The sequence below is a fragment of the Leuciscus leuciscus genome (assembly GCF_965113295.1).
Source record: "Leuciscus leuciscus genome assembly, chromosome: 22".
NCBI classification, from domain to species: Eukaryota; Metazoa; Chordata; class Actinopteri; order Cypriniformes; family Leuciscidae; genus Leuciscus; species Leuciscus leuciscus.
Genome location: NC_138746.1, coordinates 34,089,545 through 34,109,253, shown reverse-complemented (window position 1 = coordinate 34,109,253; position 19,709 = coordinate 34,089,545). Strand labels below are relative to the sequence as shown.

At 39.1% G+C, this 19,709-nt stretch overlaps 2 protein-coding genes across 4 annotated transcripts in view; both read right to left on the bottom strand.

The window, feature by feature from the left end:
* Window positions 1–2,738, bottom strand: part of LOC309486544 (uncharacterized protein) — a 30,613-nt gene extending 27,875 nt beyond the window's left edge. The window contains exons 1-3 of the mRNA XM_082153892.1: window positions 2,675–2,738; window positions 1,960–2,072; window positions 1,331–1,454 (exon numbers count right to left, since the gene is read on the bottom strand). Coding sequence (XP_082010018.1) covers window positions 1,331–1,454; window positions 1,960–2,020 — 185 coding nt within the window. The 5' untranslated portion in view covers window positions 2,021–2,072; window positions 2,675–2,738. The remainder of the gene's footprint in view (window positions 1–1,330; window positions 1,455–1,959; window positions 2,073–2,674) is intronic.
* A 4,094-nt stretch (window positions 2,739–6,832) lies between these two features.
* Window positions 6,833–19,709, bottom strand: part of dst (dystonin) — a 200,758-nt gene continuing 187,881 nt past the window's right edge. The window contains exons 90-100 of one of the 3 annotated variants that reach the window (XM_082153876.1): window positions 19,217–19,379; window positions 18,987–19,141; window positions 18,803–18,877; window positions 17,898–17,915; window positions 16,096–16,212; window positions 14,105–14,222; window positions 12,434–12,541; window positions 11,037–11,227; window positions 9,640–9,750; window positions 8,090–8,213; window positions 6,833–7,855 (exon numbers count right to left, since the gene is read on the bottom strand). In XM_082153876.1, coding sequence (XP_082010002.1) covers window positions 7,605–7,855; window positions 8,090–8,213; window positions 9,640–9,750; window positions 11,037–11,227; window positions 12,434–12,541; window positions 14,105–14,222; window positions 16,096–16,212; window positions 17,898–17,915; window positions 18,803–18,877; window positions 18,987–19,141; window positions 19,217–19,379 — 1,431 coding nt within the window. In that variant the 3' untranslated portion in view covers window positions 6,833–7,604. The remainder of the gene's footprint in view (window positions 7,856–8,089; window positions 8,214–9,639; window positions 9,751–11,036; window positions 11,228–12,433; window positions 12,542–14,104; window positions 14,223–16,095; window positions 16,213–17,897; window positions 17,916–18,802; window positions 18,878–18,986; window positions 19,142–19,216; window positions 19,380–19,709) is intronic. The other 2 variants (XM_082153877.1, XM_082153878.1) reach the window with 2 other exon arrangements.

Sequence of the window (19,709 nt, the reverse complement as noted above, 5' to 3'; positions counted from 1 at the left end):
CAGTTGTCCACGTCTGTCGCCTTGGTTACTATCAGAGGGCTCTGGTTGCTATGGCAGTGCGAGCGGAAACCAGGGAGAACGCGGATATGACGCCATTGACGGCGACAAAGCGGAAATAAAGAAACGGTCCGTGTCTTCGAATTAAATTACTAATTTCTCCTGGTTTGAAAGTTGTTGGAAACAGTCGGGATAATGTAAGTACACAACTAAAAAAATATATATAACATAGATATAGTGATTTTTGCTATTTTTAAAGCAAAAAATTACATATTGTACCTTTAAGTGAATGTAAACAGTGGAGAAAGAAAACGCATGTGTAACAGTATAATGGATCTGTGCATCAGGTCTGAAAGTGAGAGCAGACTTAAATACTTGCTTGCAAATTATGGTATTAATAATAATAATAATATTAAAAATATCCATATGGCAGTTTTCCCTCATAGTATCGATGTCAGAATCATGGTCAGTGTTAATGCTGAGTGGCTGGTTACTTTGGAAAACCACAGGCCACAGTGGCTGATGAGCAAAAACGTCAATGTCAAGCCCTGATTACAAGTATAAATATTATGACAATATTAGTAATATTTCCTGTGGTTTAAGCTATGGTTCTGGGTACAGTGGAACCGATACAGTATATTGTGGTACTGAAGGGTTTGCTTATATTTTTGCTCAACATTGGTCTTTCACAGTGACCTTGTGCAAAGTTTTGCATTAATCTAAACCAAATGGTCTCCAATGGTTTCCAATTCCTATTTATGCTCTTGTTTGTTTTTTAAGAGAGCCAGTTTGTTGAAATTAGCCGTTAATGTTTCCAAGAACAATGTTCATTTACGCACTGTGTGGTAGCACAGCTCTCGTTTTCTATTTTGATGTTGTTGATCACATTTGGTGGTTGTTTTACAGTCATGTACTTCTCAGGATTCTTTGCTCAAGTAGGGGATGTTAGTGGGAGGTGGTTGTGGACAGCATTGTTGGCCCACACGCACAAAAGGAAAGACCCAGCATATGCCATAACCACAGCTGACATGAACAAACAGCTGCTGATGCTTGAGAAAAACATGAGAATAAAACACCAGCATTTCAGGACGATGACTGTGCAGTTTAAGAACAGACAGCTCCGTGTATCTGTGCTATACATCCCGTTGAGGATTCAACAGAGATAACGTGTAAGCATATATCTGATCAAATCAGAATAAAAAAACAGATTAAAGCAGTGGAAGATTCTGAGAAGGAGGAAATGAGAGATATTGTTTGGAGGCGAGCATGATTACACTCAGTGGAAAAGCAGAAAGAGTGGAAAAGTATTATGTCAGAAGGACGATATAAATACCTCGTGCTCTTCTTGAGGTGGAGGGACGGGTTAACGCGGTACGCCACCGCATCGGGCTCAGACCCATTGACCCTTCTCACCCCTCTAGACTCGGACAAGCCGAACTCTTCCAACAGGTCGTAAGCTAAAGATAAGAGCAAATGGAGCGATCAGAAGGGGGAAAGTCTGAGTAAATGTAAGATTTCTATTTTCAGTGCGCTGACAGAGTTTATGGATTTAAGCTTCAAGATTCAAGTTTTGCAGTATAAATTAAATCTGTCATGTTTTATTCACTGGTAAAGAAAATGAAAAAAAAAAAAAAAAAACGAATGGAACCATTTGGATATGGAATCTGGATATTGAATTAAACTGACAGATCAGTTTCCAAAAAAAAAAAAAAAAAAAAGCCATGACAGAGTTCAAGTAACTCTACGGCACAGATGATGACATACTGGCCAGAAATCACTTAAAGTGGTCCGTGCTTCCCTCTACTGGTCAATAAGAGGAGCAAACGTACGCTTTCATAGCTTTACTGACTTGACTTCACCTGATATCTGGCCTCATAATCTTAAAATCTGATGTCAATTTCATTTACATAGAAACAATAATCCTCATATGATACTGCATTGTGTGGTCAGTTAGATTCTTACTTAGTAATTCCTGACATCTGACCCGGCCAAAGACAGCCAGCAGGATTGTGAAAAGCAGCATTTTGTTCAAAGCTGGAATTTTGGAAATCGAGACGGTCAGGATTTAAATGTGCCTGCAAACGGGAGAAAGATAAGATGGAGCAAACAACTGTGAAAACTTCATAGCATTAGACCCTGTATAACTGAACCACAGAAAAGTATATAACGTACAGTAAATGCCCATTGAAACAAACAAAAAAAATCACAAAATGGAAAACGGTTCATAACTCTAGCAAAATGCTTCTATTAACATAAACAATAGAATAAACATAAACATGTTAACTAAGATTTCAAATTACAAATGCATTTGAAATGGGGAAGGAGGTCAGTGCTGTAAAACATTCAGTTCACAGACATTTGCAAAAATTGCACAATTTCTTTGTTAGCACTTTTTTTAAGGTAAATATTTCAGATGTTTCTATGACTATTTTAGTGAGTTTAAAATACTAGGACAATCAATACAAAAAACAATACAAAAATAAAAATAAAACACTAATTGATGCAATAAACAGTACAGTAAATTCACTATCAACTTTCCAATATAAAGATTTGAACTGCTGAATAATAATGGTTTAACAGAGTGTGATCTGCCATCTTCAGGAACTGCAGCTCACATTTTAAATGAACTAAAGAGCAGTTGCTTTTAAATTAGCTATAAAACACATACTTTACTTACATATTCCTGTGAAGCTGTTCACTGCAGATTGGTCCTTGGCTGTTCCAGCAGTGATCATAAAGAAGCATCTCTGGTCCCAATGTGACTTCAGTCTAAACCTGCTGAGAAGAAAACCTGATCCATGAGCTCCACTCCACCCTCGGGCCCACGAGGCCTTCATCCCTCCAGCACATTATCCTATGCAAACACTGACCTCCACATTCTTCACACAGTCATTCTGCAGTCAGACGTTGCATTTGGGGACGTTTTTGTCCATGCTGGTGCGTTCCTGCACATCTCAGGTGATCATGATGTGTGTCCGCTGCATCTCAGAGGCTTCATGCAGTTTGCCACATGTTCTATGGCTGCTGCCCCAAAAATGACAACTAGGTTTCTACACAGATTGCTTTCATAACAAGTAGATTCTATTTATTTTCTTCCACTTTGGGCAGACCGATAAAATCATTATAAAAATAAAAAAAGGCATTTCATCATTAATTTGAACTAACTAGATCTTCTTGCTGAACTTCCAGATAGGATAGACACCAAAAACAAGACAAGTCAAACTGTATCTCTGTTAAGTTTCAGTAGACAGTGGATCACTGTCTAGATAGCGCACTAGGAGACAGATGTAGTATGTCGCAGATAGGCACTAGCAGAGCTCTGCAAACATTCTCTAGGCCACAAACTGACCTACTCTCCTAAACGATTAACCAGGTCTCAGTGGGGATATATATGTTTCATAAGAGATATTCTATAAGAACAGCACATTTAACAGCAACAGAAAACACTAACATAAGAGATTGGGTCAAGCCTCTTTACTTCTTTACATTTTAAATCCAGGACAGCTACTGTACAAACAGCATTTCCTAAACCTCATCGAATTACTTTCAGTGTTGTTTTGCCTTTTACTTGATGTATTGTTAAATCAAATCTGGCAGGTCACATTAGTCAAGCTCGCATCAGTGACTCTCAGCTGATCCACGTCTACCTATAGGAATACGACGCCTATCACCGTATACATATATAAGCTCCTTCAGTATTATCAGCAGATATCGCGTTTCTCAGGAGCGAGTTACCCTCCTCTCTCCCCAGCTCCTCCTCTCTCCCCAGCTCCTCCTCTCTCCCCAGCTCCTCCTCTCTCAGTCAGGATTTGGTATTCTGATTCCCCTCGAATCAGACTAAATTCTCGAATTATGTTGTACATTAAAATATTGACATTAAAGGGTTAGTTCACCCAAAAATGAAAACTCTGTCAGTAATTACTCTCCCTCATGTTGTTCCAACCCCGTAAGACCTTCGTTCATCTTCGGAACACAAATTAAGATATTTTTTATTAAATCTGAGAGCTGGATCACTCCTCCATAGGCTTCTAAGACATTATAACTTGCTGGCCCAGAAAATGTATTAAAGAGATCGTTAATATAGTCCAAGTGACTACAGTGGCTCAATCTTAAGTTCATAAAGCGACGAGAATACTTTTTGTGTGCGAAAAAACAACAAAAATAACGACTTTATTCCACTATTTATTTCCTTCTCTCTGAGCCTCGAGTTTTTTCACGTAGTAAAACAGCGTAGCGCTTCTGTGTTGTACGTCACACGTAGGCTCACTATTGGCCGACGCTGGTCATGTGTGTGATGCGTGTGACGTACAACACAGAAGCGCTGCGCAGTTACACTACGTGAATTCACTCGAGGCCCACAGAGAAGGAAATGAATAGTGGAATAAAGTCGTTATTTTTGTTTGTTTTTGCGCACAAAAAGTATTCTCGTCGCTTTATAAACTTAAGATTGAGCCACTGTAGTCACTTGGACTATATTAACGATGTCTTTAATGCATTTTCTGGGCCAGCAAGTTATAGTATCTTAGAAGCCTATGGAGGAGTGAGACAGCTCTCAGATTTAATCAGAAATATCTTAATTTGTGTTCTGAAGATGAACGAAGGTCTTACGGGGTTGAACAACATGAGGGAGAGTAATTACTGACAGAGTTATCATTTTTGGGTGAATTAACCCTTTAATGATATCTGCAATACATTCATGTTGGTTCTGTTCTGTTTCTGTCAGGACCACTATCGTCAAATACGATTGATAATTAGCATACAGTTTGGATGGCGGTCTGGTTCTGTTCTGTTGCTGCTCTGATTCATGCTAGCCGGCTGCATGGACGCACAGGGAGTTCTTGCCCATTTATCATATGTCCTGACAGAATGATGACTCTAGTAACTACTGAAGCTTTTGAGGTTTTTATAAGGTTTTGAATAGTAATTCCTTCTGATGGATTTGGTAACACTTGAGTCATTACTAGTGGGTTACCATGATCTTAACTTTACAAGTAATTATACATTATGCATTATTCACATTAATGAATTCCGATGCAGCTCGACTCTAAAAAGTAAAATGGCTAAAGTTTTCCATCGGGCATGACCTAGAATCTCAGCTTTATTTGATTTTTTTTGATGTACAGTATGTGGTTCCTCCACATGAACACTGCCTTCTTTACCTTAATAAAACCATCCAACTTAATTTCCCTAGACATGTTCTCAACAGTTGTCATTTCTAAAATACTGTCTGCCTATTGACAAAGACGTCCACAAAACCCACACCACTTTTTGTCCTGCTATGCACTTCCATCTGCTTTGGCTTGTCGAGCACATTCTGTCAAGCGACGCCAGTATTTATTTTTCTCCCAGGGTCCACTTGTGATGGATGTATCAATTGACAGTCTTTAAAGAGTCAACCCTTTCGAATTATCCTATTCAAGCCGCCAGCCACTCTGCTGGGATGCTCATGGCAATCTTTGTGGATCCTTTCAGTTCATCCCCTAGGACTTGAGTAATCAACATCAGTCATAACCACCGGATGTGGTGAGAACATCTTTACTGTACTTGAGAAACAGCTGTTAATGCTTTCTGGGACATTGGTGACATAATTAGGCCAGCCTGTATTCACATAATGAATCACCATTTGTAGCACTGTATCTTCTTTTGAACATGGATCGTTTCAGATGGAACATGGGCCTTGATGCATGTGTTGAGTCATTATGGGCCTCATTATCATTTCTGGAAGCTTTAGTGGTCCACTGCGAGCCTAAAACACAGACTACTGCCAGTGAAGCCACTAACTTTGCCAACTTTACCAAATCCAGTGATTCACTCTTCCCTTGAGCACTCATTATATATCAACCCAGTGCCTTTCCCTTCAGCTATGGGAAATTGCAAAAGAAGCCGCAAATCAGGAACTTTTTGCATAGCCACTCAAAATAGAATAGATTTCATCCATCTATCACTGGGTGGAAGAACTGATTATTCCAATTATAATAATTATTGAATCTCTGTTTTATCGTATTGCATTACTGTCGTTTTATAAAAGCTATAAACCACTCAAAACCTTCTCTAACAGTGATTTAACCACAATTAGCCATTTGCCATGGTAAAAATCACTGTAACAGACGACCGTGAGTGGCTAACTACTTAATGAAATTATTTATGAAATAAACTGTACAGTAAATATTGGTAAAAATAAAGTAGATCTGACGGCTTCAAGAAAATAAATGGAGACACTCTCTAAGCTGTGATCAAAATGGCATTCCATCCATCCATCCATCCATCTTCTTCCGCTTATCCGGGGCCGGGTCGCGGGGCATTCATGGCGGAAAAAGTTTAGTCTTTACTTTCGTTCCCAAGTTTATGATGCAACACACTGGATCCATGCGGAAACATGCACATTATCATGACTCACTTGAGAAGATCCTGTGCAGATAGATAACACATTTCTGAGAGAATATACATGTTGACAAGAATTAGCCGATCAAACGGCTTTTGATTGGCGCAGAACTAACTTTTTTCCCTTCCGTCTGGTGTTGTGCAAGGCTAGGTTGTCCATATCCTATGTTGAGGATTAACACCACAGCAACACTGACCTCACTTTAGCTCATCTGATTACACTCTGACATACTAACATTAATCCAACCAACATTAAAGGCCATCTGGCATCTACATCTGGTCCTATTCACCGGCACAGGGACTGCCAGAGGCTACAAGGCTGACATGGCATTTTATTCTCATAAAACATTTTTATTTTCTTCTTAAGACTTGTTAATCTCAGGCCCGAGACATTATTTAGTAAATGTTCAGAAGTCAGATAGTTTGGGGTGAATGGAAACAAGCAAGTCTGTGATTGTTGTGTATATTGTTGAGCTTTCTGCAAGCATATTTATTACAAAAAGTTGAGTAATTTGCATCACTCAGGCAAAAAGAAACCATAGAATACACAGGCATGATTGCACTTAATGAATGTTTTTTAGTCGTAGTCACAGTTCGGTGGCACACAATCTGTGATTTGATGAAATGAACAATACAGCGGACGCTACAGACGAGTGTTTATAAGTTTAAAGGCCATGATCAGGATTAGTTGTAGTGTATGATTGCAGTGGTTACAGTTGGAATTATTGTATTGCCCTTTAAATGCATAACAGCAGCTTGTCATTGCACTTTAAATAGATGAATAAATAACTGTGGTGTCCTGGCAGAATACAGGGGCATATTATCACCAACAAGCATGTGCGCTTGAGGAAATGACTGTACATTCAGCTTCTCCCTCGACACGGACATGTGGAAAAGTGTTAGGTAGCCTAACAACATAGTCTTCTTGTGTTCGCTGATCTTTCCCAGCGATCAAACAAAATATTAATGACGTTCACATAGAGTACAGGACAAATACACAAAGCCATTGCATTCCACACACACATACACACACACACTCCACATGAACTTCCTTTTTCACGTTCACAACAGAATAATTTACATCTCGCTACGCTTTTTAAAAATGAGAACACTTTGCAGTCTTTAGTGTGAATCTACGTGTGTCCAGTCTGGGTTTGGTGTGCGCTAACCAGTGCTGTCAGAACGGGGGCTTGTAACGTGACCCCTTCTGTGGACTGGACTCTTGACTATCTCTTGCTGGTCTTGGCCAGTTTGCTAGTAGGGGTGCTCCTCCTCTGGGGAGTTGGGATCTTGGAGGGCTTCCCCCCGTGTTGGCGAGAGGATGAGCGTGGCCGTCCTGAGTCTGTCACGTTCTCCGACACGTCCGAGCAAACCGACTGGATGTCCGAAATATCGAAGTCTGAGGCGTCGCTGCCGCGGCGACTGCTCCCTCGGCTTCCCGCTTTACTGCCAGGCCTGCTGGAGATCTTACTCAACCCTGAGGAGAAAGTTTAAAGCCAGTTACAGATCAGCGCTATGATACTGACTTCAACACAACGGCTCATGACTATATGTTGATCCCATATTAGTGAGATAGTGTGTGAACCGTGCAAAAAACAGTCTGCGTTAACCTATCCTCTACACACTCTCACAATAACATGACGAGGAAGTACAGTAAAACCAGTCGGTCAATATCAACTTTTCTGAAGAGCAAAAGGTTTGTCCGCCTCACCCATGGCTTGACCTCTGGCCTTCATGACTGCAGCATTGATCAGGGTTCCATCCTCTCCCGACTGGAAGCCTTTTCCCGACAAATATCCTGGAAGACGAAGCTTGCTGCCCTGAATGGGGGTGTTCTGAAAGATGTCATGATTTAGAAACAAATGGGCCATTTAGAACAGGACAATGAGGATGTAGTTGGTAATTGACTGTTCATTGACAAACAGAAGAGCTGTCTAAGACCTAACATGCTGGCAATAAGGACTTTTGCACCAGAGGAACGTTTTCATAGTTTCTATAACTATTGCTGAAAGTACCCACTTTCTGGAGTGTTCACACCGCAGGGACTGGGAATGATTTTAGACTAAATTAGCTCCTAGAGTTAGCAACTATAGAGTTAGCATCCTAACTATAAAGTACTATATTAGCATCCACACCAAGGCATGATATCATTCTGTTTATCATGTCATTCACTTTACATGCTCAAACTCTTTAGAGCAGAATTGATTCTGATTGGCTGTCAATGTTTTTATCGTCCATCAGCTGGAAAAAATAAAATCTGAAAGTGATTCAAACGATATCGTCCCTCTGTGCCGTTATCATGAACTGCTATTCTTTTATATTTAGAATGATTTTTTAGAACTATATCTTTATGGTTATAGTCATCGTCCTTGGTGTGAATGGGCCTTTATTCTGCAATATTGCATGTTGTTCTTTCTCCTGTTCATAGTAATTTAAGTAACAAACACAGATGTGATCACGGCATCCTCCATCCTCCAGTTGTTTAAATGTCAGTCACTTCAGAGTTCCTACTGGCGGTGTGAATGCAACCAGGAAAATGTTCCTAGGGGAAATGTAGTTCTGGTGGAACCGTCCTGGAGGCAAGTTCCTATAACTGAGTTCCTAGAACTACCTGGTGCAAAAGTCCCTAATAAAACTGCACTGAAAAACACAAAAATCTACATTTGACATAACAGAAATCCGGACTGAAACATTTAACTGGACAGGCGGTTTTAGGAGTGATTGCCGTGTTACACAAACATACACATCACAATCATTTCTGAATTTGTTAATTCCAAAACTTAGCAGTGTGTACATTACATGGCCAGAATGATGGCGTTAATGCATGAAAGACAAACAAAATTACAGTTTACTGCTTACACTGAATCAAATTCAGCCATACACACCAGGACAAAGAGAGGAAACAGTTCGGGATGTAGAAAAGATCTCACAAGCATCAAGTTTTAGTGGCAACAGTTAGAGAAGAAAGTTGTTTAGAAAAGGCCCAGTTTGTCTTTGTAGATCAAGCTGATTTAATTTAAGACAATCACACCATCCTCTCTGCGACAGATTTAAAGATGAGAATTAAGCAAACACATCCGCCTTAGTAGCGGACCAGCAGAGTCCCTTCCATGCATCATCACAAAGCCGGAGATAGAGACTGAACTCAATTTACAAATCCACACAGGAAGTGATTAGATCAGTAACAGGGCAGAAACAGAGGTCAGGAGCAGGAGACGGAGGTTAGATGGGGGTTTGCCACTCATTTCTTTAGCACTATACCTCATTGGATGACCCTTGGCTGTCAAAGGAGTCAGATGATTTAAGAGGAGTAGCTGATTTGCTGTTTGTCAGCCAGGGTTTATCATAATTTCGGGTTAAATGTTGGGGAGTCTGTGAGAAACAACCGTGGATAAACCACATACAAAGGGTAGCAATAGAAAAAAAGAAAAGAAAGACAATACAGGAAACAATTATATTTCAACAAATGATGATGGGATAGTCAATGGCTCTGTTCCAAATCCTAGTGAGCTCCCTTTGTAGGCAGCACCTTATGATGTCATAGATACAGATGTTTATGCTGCCTGTCTTTTGGCCAAATTCTATATTCGATATCAACAATGAAGTGAGACACATATCGATTATACACATAATTCATTCACTTCTGGAAAAAAAATAGATACAAATAGTCTAAACTGACTTTCTGTATTTTATCTTAAAAGCTTAGCAAAATACTAACACCAAACCAAAGGGCCTTTCAAGGAAAGTCAGTTCACTCGACAGAAGACCAAATGAAGAACGTTTATATGTCAACCAACCAGCATATGCGATGGACATTGCTCATGCTCATCTTTGGTAGCTTCTTTGAAGGTGTCTTGGGTAAAACCACTCCATACTTAACGTAGCGTGTACAAAAGACTGGAACCGGAAGAAATTTTACAGAATAGAGAAGTATGATGTGCATAACCTGCATTTCAGCCATGCAAGACCTCTTATTTACTCCAGTAGGGAAATACCAAAATCTCAAAAACTTTAGCAATTGGCGATCGGCTTTTTTATTTAGTAGACAGGACTTGAGGCCCGCTCACACTTGATAACTATAAAGATAACTATATTAGCGTCCACACCAACACTTGATATCATTCTGTTTATTCTAAGCGTGCTGCAGTTTTGTCGTCTGCCGCTTTAAATGCTTGAGCTCATTAAAGCAGGATGGCTTCTGATTGGCTAGAAAAAAATATTCTGAAAGTGATTCCAACGATATCGTTCCTCTGTGTCGTTATGATGTACTCTGCTATTCTTTTATATTAAGAATGATTTTTAGGACTATATATTTATGGTTATGGTTATCGTCCATGGTGTGAACGGGCCTTTATTCTGCAATATTGCATGTTGTGCTTTCTCCTGTTCATAGTAATTTGAGTTAATCATCCTGGTATTTGACAAAACTCACTTGAAATCAACTGTGACTGATCAGTGTGCTATATATGTTATGCAGAGAGTTTTTGGTTTTGTTTGTTTTATATCATTGTAGAGCGTTCCAAACCAAACACTAAGATTTGACAGCAAGGCGGCTCACTAGGTTTCGGAACCAAGCTTGATGATTGGCGACAGGAAAATGTGACAAAAACATGAAGCAGTAACGGATTTCTCTGCAACCCTATCAACGATGAGCATACCTTGGGTGTGTTGGCGCCGGATGGGTTGGGTTGTGCGGGGCAGCTGTGGCTTGAGTTGGATCTGTTAGGGGAGGGGCCTCTTGAGGAAGGCCGTGACCTTCGACCTCTGTAGCGGAAACTGGCCATCACCTGGGTAGTGCCTTCTGGGAGAATAAACTTCTCGCGCAGCTCCACGTTGGTTCTGCCCTTTGCTGGAGGAAGAACACACAGTGTTAGTGAGCAGAGAGGCATGACCACACCAAAACCTTCAGCAGGAGTTTAAAGAAACAAGCTCTTAACTTGAAATGAACTGAACATTTGGGGTTCAGTCCAACTTAAGGTCTATGTACAACATATGTGGTACACTCTTAAAAATGAAAGGTTCCAAAAGGATGTTTTGGCATCGATGCTATAGAAGAGCTTTGTTGGTTCCCCAAATAACCTTTTTCCTTTAAAGAACCATTTTTTCTTAGTGTTAAGAACATTTAAAAAATCTGAAGAACTTTTTCCACTATAAAGAAACATTTGTGCAATGGAAAGATTCCACTGATGTTGAAGGTTCCTCATAGAACCGTAGATGCCAATAAAGAACCTTCATTTTTAAGAGTGTATCGTCGATTACATTTAGTCGTATTATCAATTTAGTAAAAAAATATATAATTTGACCTGTAAAATTATCTATATCAATTTAATCACCCTACCATAATTACTGTGAACAAATTTTGGTTTGTCTGAAATTATTCAAGTCAAAAATAATATTATTATTTGTAATCAACAATCAGAGAGCCATATATGTTGTTCATAGAGCTCTAAATCAACTTTAACTGAACTTTAGTTTCAAGTTTCAGGAACTTATTTCTGAAAGGTTCTGATCTTAGTTGAAGGTCTTATGAAGGAATCATTGACCGGGTCGGGGATTGATGAGCACTCACTCAAATGAGCAAAACACACTTCAGAGTTTTGCGCTAGGGTTTGATGTAGGGAATGATTTGCATGCATTTCACATCACTGGCAAAATAATCATAATAATAATAATGATAAAAAGATGATGAAAAACATTGATGCTGCATATAAATATATCATGTATCGTAGAATAGGATTAAGTAGTAGACAATGCATTTTAGAAAAACTTTAAGTTTCAAGTTTATCGTGTATTTTTCACTTCAATGTGATGCGTTATTCATATCTTGCATAGATGAGATTGTCAAGCAAGTTTCACAGCACTGAAACAGAGCTACAGGAAACACATGCAGAGAAAGTGAGAGAGGACACATGACGCAAGACTAAACCTCATGCTAAACAGTCCCAGGCAGCACAATGGAAAGGGAAGCGTGAGATTAATGTTAATGAGAAATCCATTCAAGGATCACTGCAGCACACACACACACACACACACACACACAGGGATGCACACATACCACTGGGATTGAGCAAGGAGAGAAAGTGTGAGAGTTGCCAACCTATAGGAGACTGAGTAATTGAAGAATTTGATTCCGAGCGCAACATTTTACTCCCGTGGTGGTGAACTAGAAGAAACGATAATAGGGTTCACTAACAAAGCAGCAGGAAAAGGGAAATTCTGAAAGAAAAGCTTCATGGGAAGAAACCGGCAAGCTTTAAGAATCTCAGAAACAGCCAATCAGAATGCAGGAAGAAAAGATTCAGCCACAACAAATTATTACAGCCTATATAAGAATATCCATCAGCATGTTCTCTTTGTAAACATTAAAATTCTTTAATTATTGGACACTAAACTCTGGATTTACTATGCATACCCAGACAGCAACATAGTGTCGGCACACATCTGGTACGCTTTGACTCCACATGCTCCAGATGTGGCCAGGATCTGGGCCGACACTATGTTCCTGTCTGTAGGTTCTGTTCCAAAACCTAGTGAGCTGCAATGCTTTCTACTGTCTACTAGGGCTGCTCGATTATGGAAAAAAAATATTTTGGTCAGTATTGAAATCACGATTATGTAACACGATTATTTCACATGACTTTGGGAACGTGTTGCATTTATTAAAAATACACCTTTCAACAATTCTTAAAAAATTGAAATTTGAACATTGATTGTACTTTTTGAACTATTAAAATAAATAATATAACAGATAATACTTCAACAAGTATTTTAATTTCCCCGCAGGTCTACCACTTATAATGTGGGAAATTCCCACACAAACATTGATTCACTTTAGCAAGTAGATTGTATGAGTAGCCTAAATTAATCCATACAGATTATAAAATCAAATCTATCATTTTTAAACTTTCGCAAAGATGCAATTTCACAAACGGCGTGAGTGTTCAGCGGCGCCGCGTCTTCTCTCTCTCCGTCTCTCAACATGGGTTGGACAAGGCAAACGTTGAAACTACACTCTCGCGTTTAGGAGTCGGGACATGACGGAATTGTCACTTGCACAATCGGACCAGTATTGCATCGTAACTAAAGTTGATCATTTTCACTTCTTTAAGTCTTATCAGTTTAAACATTCAAGCTGAGAGAGTTTACGGCTTCGGGAGGGGCGGAAGTGCGCGTGTCATTCAGAAAACAAGACAAAATAAGAGTGTTCTTGCAAAAATAATCGTTTTTACTCGATTGTACTATTTTGGTGGTCGTTGGGAGCCAAAATTTAAATTGAAATCAAAATTCAATTAATTGCACAGCCCTACTGTCTACACTGGCACGTGTCTTGACTGAAATAAACCTCACAAGGGACCCAATAGTCCATTTATGAATAAGACTGAACTATTTTTATCTCTTATACTTTTCTGTAGCTTGTCGCAATGCTATATTGGATTGCCTTTTCCACGAAGGACATGTGATACTGCTTTTGAATTTGGTTAAAACAAGGAATCTTGGCAGTAATGATAATGAAACTGCCTTCACATTGGGAATGCGTCTATGATGTGTTAAAATGCTGCATACACACATAGGAAACTCTACTAGGTTTTGGAACAGAACTGTTGGAGCAAAACACTTTACAAATAAGTTGAAGAATTTTAGTTATTGACGATGTCAATGCAATTAAATCACCCGCCTGAACACCATGGGCTGAAGTTGAGTGCAACATAAACTGGGTGGACGTTACCTCTGCACGGGTCATTTTTCACCAGGAACTCATCCAGGGCCATCCAACCCCCACCGACCCGCACCATCACCGTACTGCGCAGGATCCGCACCAGCCGGAGCTGCTGGGAATCTCCAAACTGGACACGGACAGAGAGCACAGTCATTCCTCTGTGATACGGTCATGTTTATCAGTGACACACACACAGCAGAGCAACATCAGAAACCTCAGCACTGTAACGCCGCTTTCAAAGAAAGATAGCCATCAAATGTGTGGTGGAAGTAGTGAGTCAAATCTCAACATTGTCACAGTCCAGTTAGACTATACTTCTGTTCTGTTTATCGCCTAGTTTCCTTTGTTGCCCTGCTGAGCCATTTGATTTAGACAAAACATTTTTTGATTGAGACACAACATTGGTTTCATTCCAGAAGATGTGAAATGAATGGTCAATCCAACTGGTTTCATTTGTGGCTTTGTGCTGATCATGTGACTGATCCTGAAAGAATATTGAGTGTGGTGGTGCGGTTCACTGTATGTCATTAAAGGTGCACAAAGTCAGTCTTTGTTTTGCTGGCTGATACTACGGTAGTTCTAGACCATATACTGCCACCTGTGGGTGTGGAGGAAGCATGATGCAAAAGTACAAGATTTCCATAATAATCACTATTATAGTTATATTATAGATATATATTATTATATCATAATAATATATTGTTTATTTTAAAATAAAGGGGGTATTACTGATCTTATACTGAGTCTTCATCTCACATGAGCAATGTTGGGTAAGTTACTCTAAAAAAGTAATTAATTACTAGCTACCAATTACATCTTCAAAAGTGTAATTAGATTGCTGTACTAATTACTCTCTCTAGAAAGTACTGCATTACAACACTAATTACTGTCCCATATCAACCTCGACCAGTTAAACAATACAAGGATAGACATGAAACGCTCTTTTAATTCTTTCAGATAAATAATATAAAATTGCATAAATTATTCTTCAACTGAACAAAGTATTTAAAGGGAGAAATTTACATTAAAAACATACATTTGTACATTAGACGTTAAAGTTTGATGTTACATCCACTATTGTTTTATATTTTATTTGTCCAATAGTCTATACAGTATTTAATTCAGAAGTAACTGTAATTAAATTACAGAAAATTAAGATTAATCCCTTACTTTACATTTTCAAGAGAAAAGTAATTAAATTACAGTAATTAATTACTTAATAACGAGTTGCACCCAACACTGCATGCGAGTGAAGATCATGTTAAACGTTTGTCAGACATTTTGTCAATTTCTTTCTGTCTGAATCTTATACTACGATATAAAAAGTGACTTAGTGCACATTTAAGACAAGTTAGACAGTACAGTGATCAGTGTGTCCACTAGGGTGTGCTACAAGTGCACTCTACACCTCTGGCCGAGGATCTGTTTTCAGACAAATAAGGGCACTGGAGTGTAGGGAACACTAAGGTATAACTCTACTGAATCCTACATGCCAGAGATAGGAGCTAAAGAAAACATCAAGCCAAATCATTTGATTGCAAATGATTGTTGCCAGTTGGATTTGGCCAAGGCATACAGATTTCACAGCACAGAAAATTATGGCCTCATGCTTTCTGTTGAAGAAAAAAAAAGAAAGAAACCATACCAATATGAGAACTTTTTTCACAAACCAACAATACATACAGAAGTTGCACTGTCTAGAACTACAAACTAACATTCTCATAGAGGATGCGTGTTTACACTGATGCTCGACTCCAACGACACACAATATGGAGTAATGGCTGAAATCGACTCTCTGAGACTCGACATGACCAACACATGATGGCGACCAGCTGAGCATCTCTCTGGTCTGGAAGCCCGCGATTCTTTAAGTGATACCCAGAATGAATCGATACCATTGGTGAATTTGGTGATTGGGGAGGAGAAGATGAATTTTGAAGCATGATCAAGAGAAATAATCAAGAGAATCACAACAAACGGCTTTAAGAACGACCATTTACCAGGATACAGCTTTCCAAAACCGCAACGTGTAGATGGGGGGTTAGATTTTGATTGTCCCTGTTTGTTATAGTCTCATCGGCGATTAAGGGATCATGTAAGCAGTGAACGAGACCAAACTGTCAAAAGAATGGTTTCAGTTGATGTGATATAAAGTTCTCAATACAAAGGAAGAAAAACATGAGGGTTTGCATGGCCTGCCCGATAAAGCCCTTCACCAGCTAAGAGTCACGTATCTTCCCAAAACACGGCCCTGAGAAAGCATGTAGCTCATGATTTTATGTGATTTATGTAGGGAAAACCATGCATCTTTCAGCTCAACATTTTTCCTGAAGCTTTGGCTTGTTTGAACATAAGCCACAAAATGTGGTTAAAAGAAAAAGAGCAAGTTCACTGGCGTTGAGTGAAGCTCCTGTAAAGCAGAACTAAAATAAGGGAATTTGGCAGGTAGCAGAAGGCAAGCAAACTGTGTTGTGTTGCAAAGCTCTTGCAAATAATAATACAAAGCAGAATGCAGCGCTGCGGGGAGAAATGCATTTCAACTCAAAAGCAGATACCGGTAGGTGATAGTTGACTATAAACTATCTGGGGTGGATCATTTTAAAATGACTGCCCTACCTATACAGTAACCTAGACAATAAGGCCTGAATATGCTAATAAACGCACACCTGTGACCACATGTTCTGTTTCAATGTGCCACGTTTCTACAGCATGTTCACTGTAAACTATAAACAGCTGCAATTATTAATGTAATTTAACATATTGTTATTGGTCTTATCCATGCAATGCAAAAATCACTGTTATCGAAGGACCTCTCATGGCGTATCGCTTTATTTGCTTTGAAAAAGGTTATACATTTTAATTTTAAAGGGGTTGTTCACCCAAAAATGAAACTTCTGTCATCAATTACTCACCCTCATGTCGTTCCAAAGCCGTAAGACTTCATCTTCGAAACACACATGAAGATATTTTAATGAAATCTGAGAGATTTCTGTCCCTCCATTGGCAATCTATGCAACTACCACTTTGATGCTTCAAAAAGTTCATCAGAAATCTCTCCGATTTCATTAAAATATCTTCATTTGTGTTCCAAAGATAAACTAAAGTCTTACGGGTTTGGAACGACATGAGGGTGAGTAATTGATTACAATTTTTTTTCATTTTTGGGTGAACTATAAGGTGTTTACTTATACCCTTTAAGGTGTTACTGTTATAATGCATTTAATCACTGAGATGTATCAATTAACTACATGTACTTACTACATGGTTAGGGTTTGTTTTTAAGGGTTAGTTGCTTGCAATTATGCATAATCTACTATTACTATGGTACTGTAAGTACATGTAAGATGTATAACGAGGACATTGTGTTTTTTGATTTACACTCAAATTACACTTGAAACTATTCCCAAACATTTCTGCTTGCTTAACTTGCTTTTCTGCTTGCATAAATTAATCTGTCTAACAATTGCTCAATGCACTATTTCACAACACAAAGGACATTTCTGAACTAGACACCATTTTTGGTGTCATTTATTATCAGGGAAGTAAATGTTTTCACACTCTATTTATAGCTTCACTTGCACTGGTTACTTTCCTGAATCCCAGTGGAGATTTCACACAGCCATGTCTCAAACTATATGGCTGGCTTTTGGGAAGAGGGTTGAAATCTAGCTTAAATATGCTTATCCGCTTGTGAGTTTAAGACAGCCTTAAATATTAGGGATTCAAAGACACACTGACAGTGAATCAGATAAAACAAAAAGGGCAGCACAGCAAATCTTTAAAAAGCTCTATGCATGTATACCTGGTTTCCAAGGTAGAACTGATGTGGAGAAAAAACAATGAAAAGACAAACATTAGTAAATATCAGTTCACTCAACAATGAATTCTTTTGAAATCAAAAGAAGAAAAAAAAATCCAAAAAAGGGTCTATCCAGCTTGTCCCCAGAGAGTGGCACAGTTACAGGCTTCTAGCCAGCCAGAAGAACTATGTTTTTATGAACACCTTTATTATTCCCTCAGATTATGGGCAGTGATAGAACGGCTGACCGTGACCAAACGGTATGGGATCTGTTTATTAGGAGTGTCGGAGAGAAGTGGACCGGGGGAAAACCCTCACACTTGAGAGACTGAGAAATGCAATGGCACGTAAAAATGTCATGAAGTCATTCTCTTTGGCATCAGCTGCGTCGGGGCAAAGAGGTTTGTCTTGGGGACTAGTTTAACGCGGGCCTGAGGAACACTGCCAACTTTCCAGACTTCATGTTTCCATCTTGTCCTCAAAACATTCCTTATATCGGCTTTCATACGAGGAATAGGCCTTTTCATTTGGATACAGCCAATGTACGACTGAGCTTTACTATATTGTTACTATTACTATATTTACAATAGAAGCATGATTTTTTTCTAGCATTGAGGTAACTGCTGTTTTGACATCTAGTGTTTTACGAAAACTAGATCACGTTGTTGTAAAATGATAGTTAAGTTAATTAACAATTAATATATTTCATTCACCAACTTATCTTCACAACCATAGTCCAGTGATGGTTTTGGGGGTCTTGTGAATTTTATTTAGAAAATCTAACTTGACTGACACAATGAACAGGTTTCTAAGTTTGTATTGGCCTAGGGTTGCATACTGAATCGAGTTTCATAAATATAAAGCTTTTTCTTGACTCATCTCCAAAGCATGAAAAACCTGTCACTTACCCGATATTTGTTGGCGCCAATCTGCTCTACTTGGAACCGTTTAGGACATTTGCACTTTGCAACTTGGCGAGTCACCTAAACACATGAAGTCATAAATCAGAGTGAAAACGACTTCATGAAAGGTCATCTGTAACACTTCCAGTTACTAGGTGGAGTTTCCAGAAAGTAAGCTGGTAATGTTTACCTCATCTTCAATTTTGTCAGCATCGGTTAAGGGTTTGTAAGCGTCTTTGTTGGGATGTAATGCAGCCACAAACTCATAGTAGTCGATGTAACCATCGCCGTCCCGATCAAAGATGTCAGCCACGGCGCTCATCTCCAGACGACTGGTGGGAAACTCTACAGGACCAGAGAGAAGATTGAGAGTATAGCCTGAAAGACTTGAAGAAGACACTGTTTGAAGTCTTCCCTTACTTGAGGACAGGATGCCATCGATGAATTCCTGCCTTGTGACTTTGCCATCCTGGTCTTTATCAATACGACGGAAGAAATCCATGACGCGTGATTTCTTGTGGTTCATCCAGCGCATGTAGCGTTTCCTCCATACGTCAAAGTCAAAGTTGGCAAACTCTTTCAGCTTAGAGCAGAAGATTGACACATAACTGTTACTCAGGGAATCTGCAGGGTTTTTAAATACAATATATAATTGTTTGGATTTTTACAATTGCACATTAGTTTCTTTTTAATCCACTTAATAACACTAGAACAGCAGAAATACAGCAGTTACCCTAGTAAACCCTGTACACAATGTGTTTGCAGACATGATAAAGACACCTTAATGTAAACATTGTCATAATTCATCAAGGCCGCATCACCACTCCTGTTTTCTGTCCACAAATTTAAGTCAGATTTAAGACTTTTTGAGGACCCGCAGGGACCCTGATGACTACATTTAATATGGCACAGA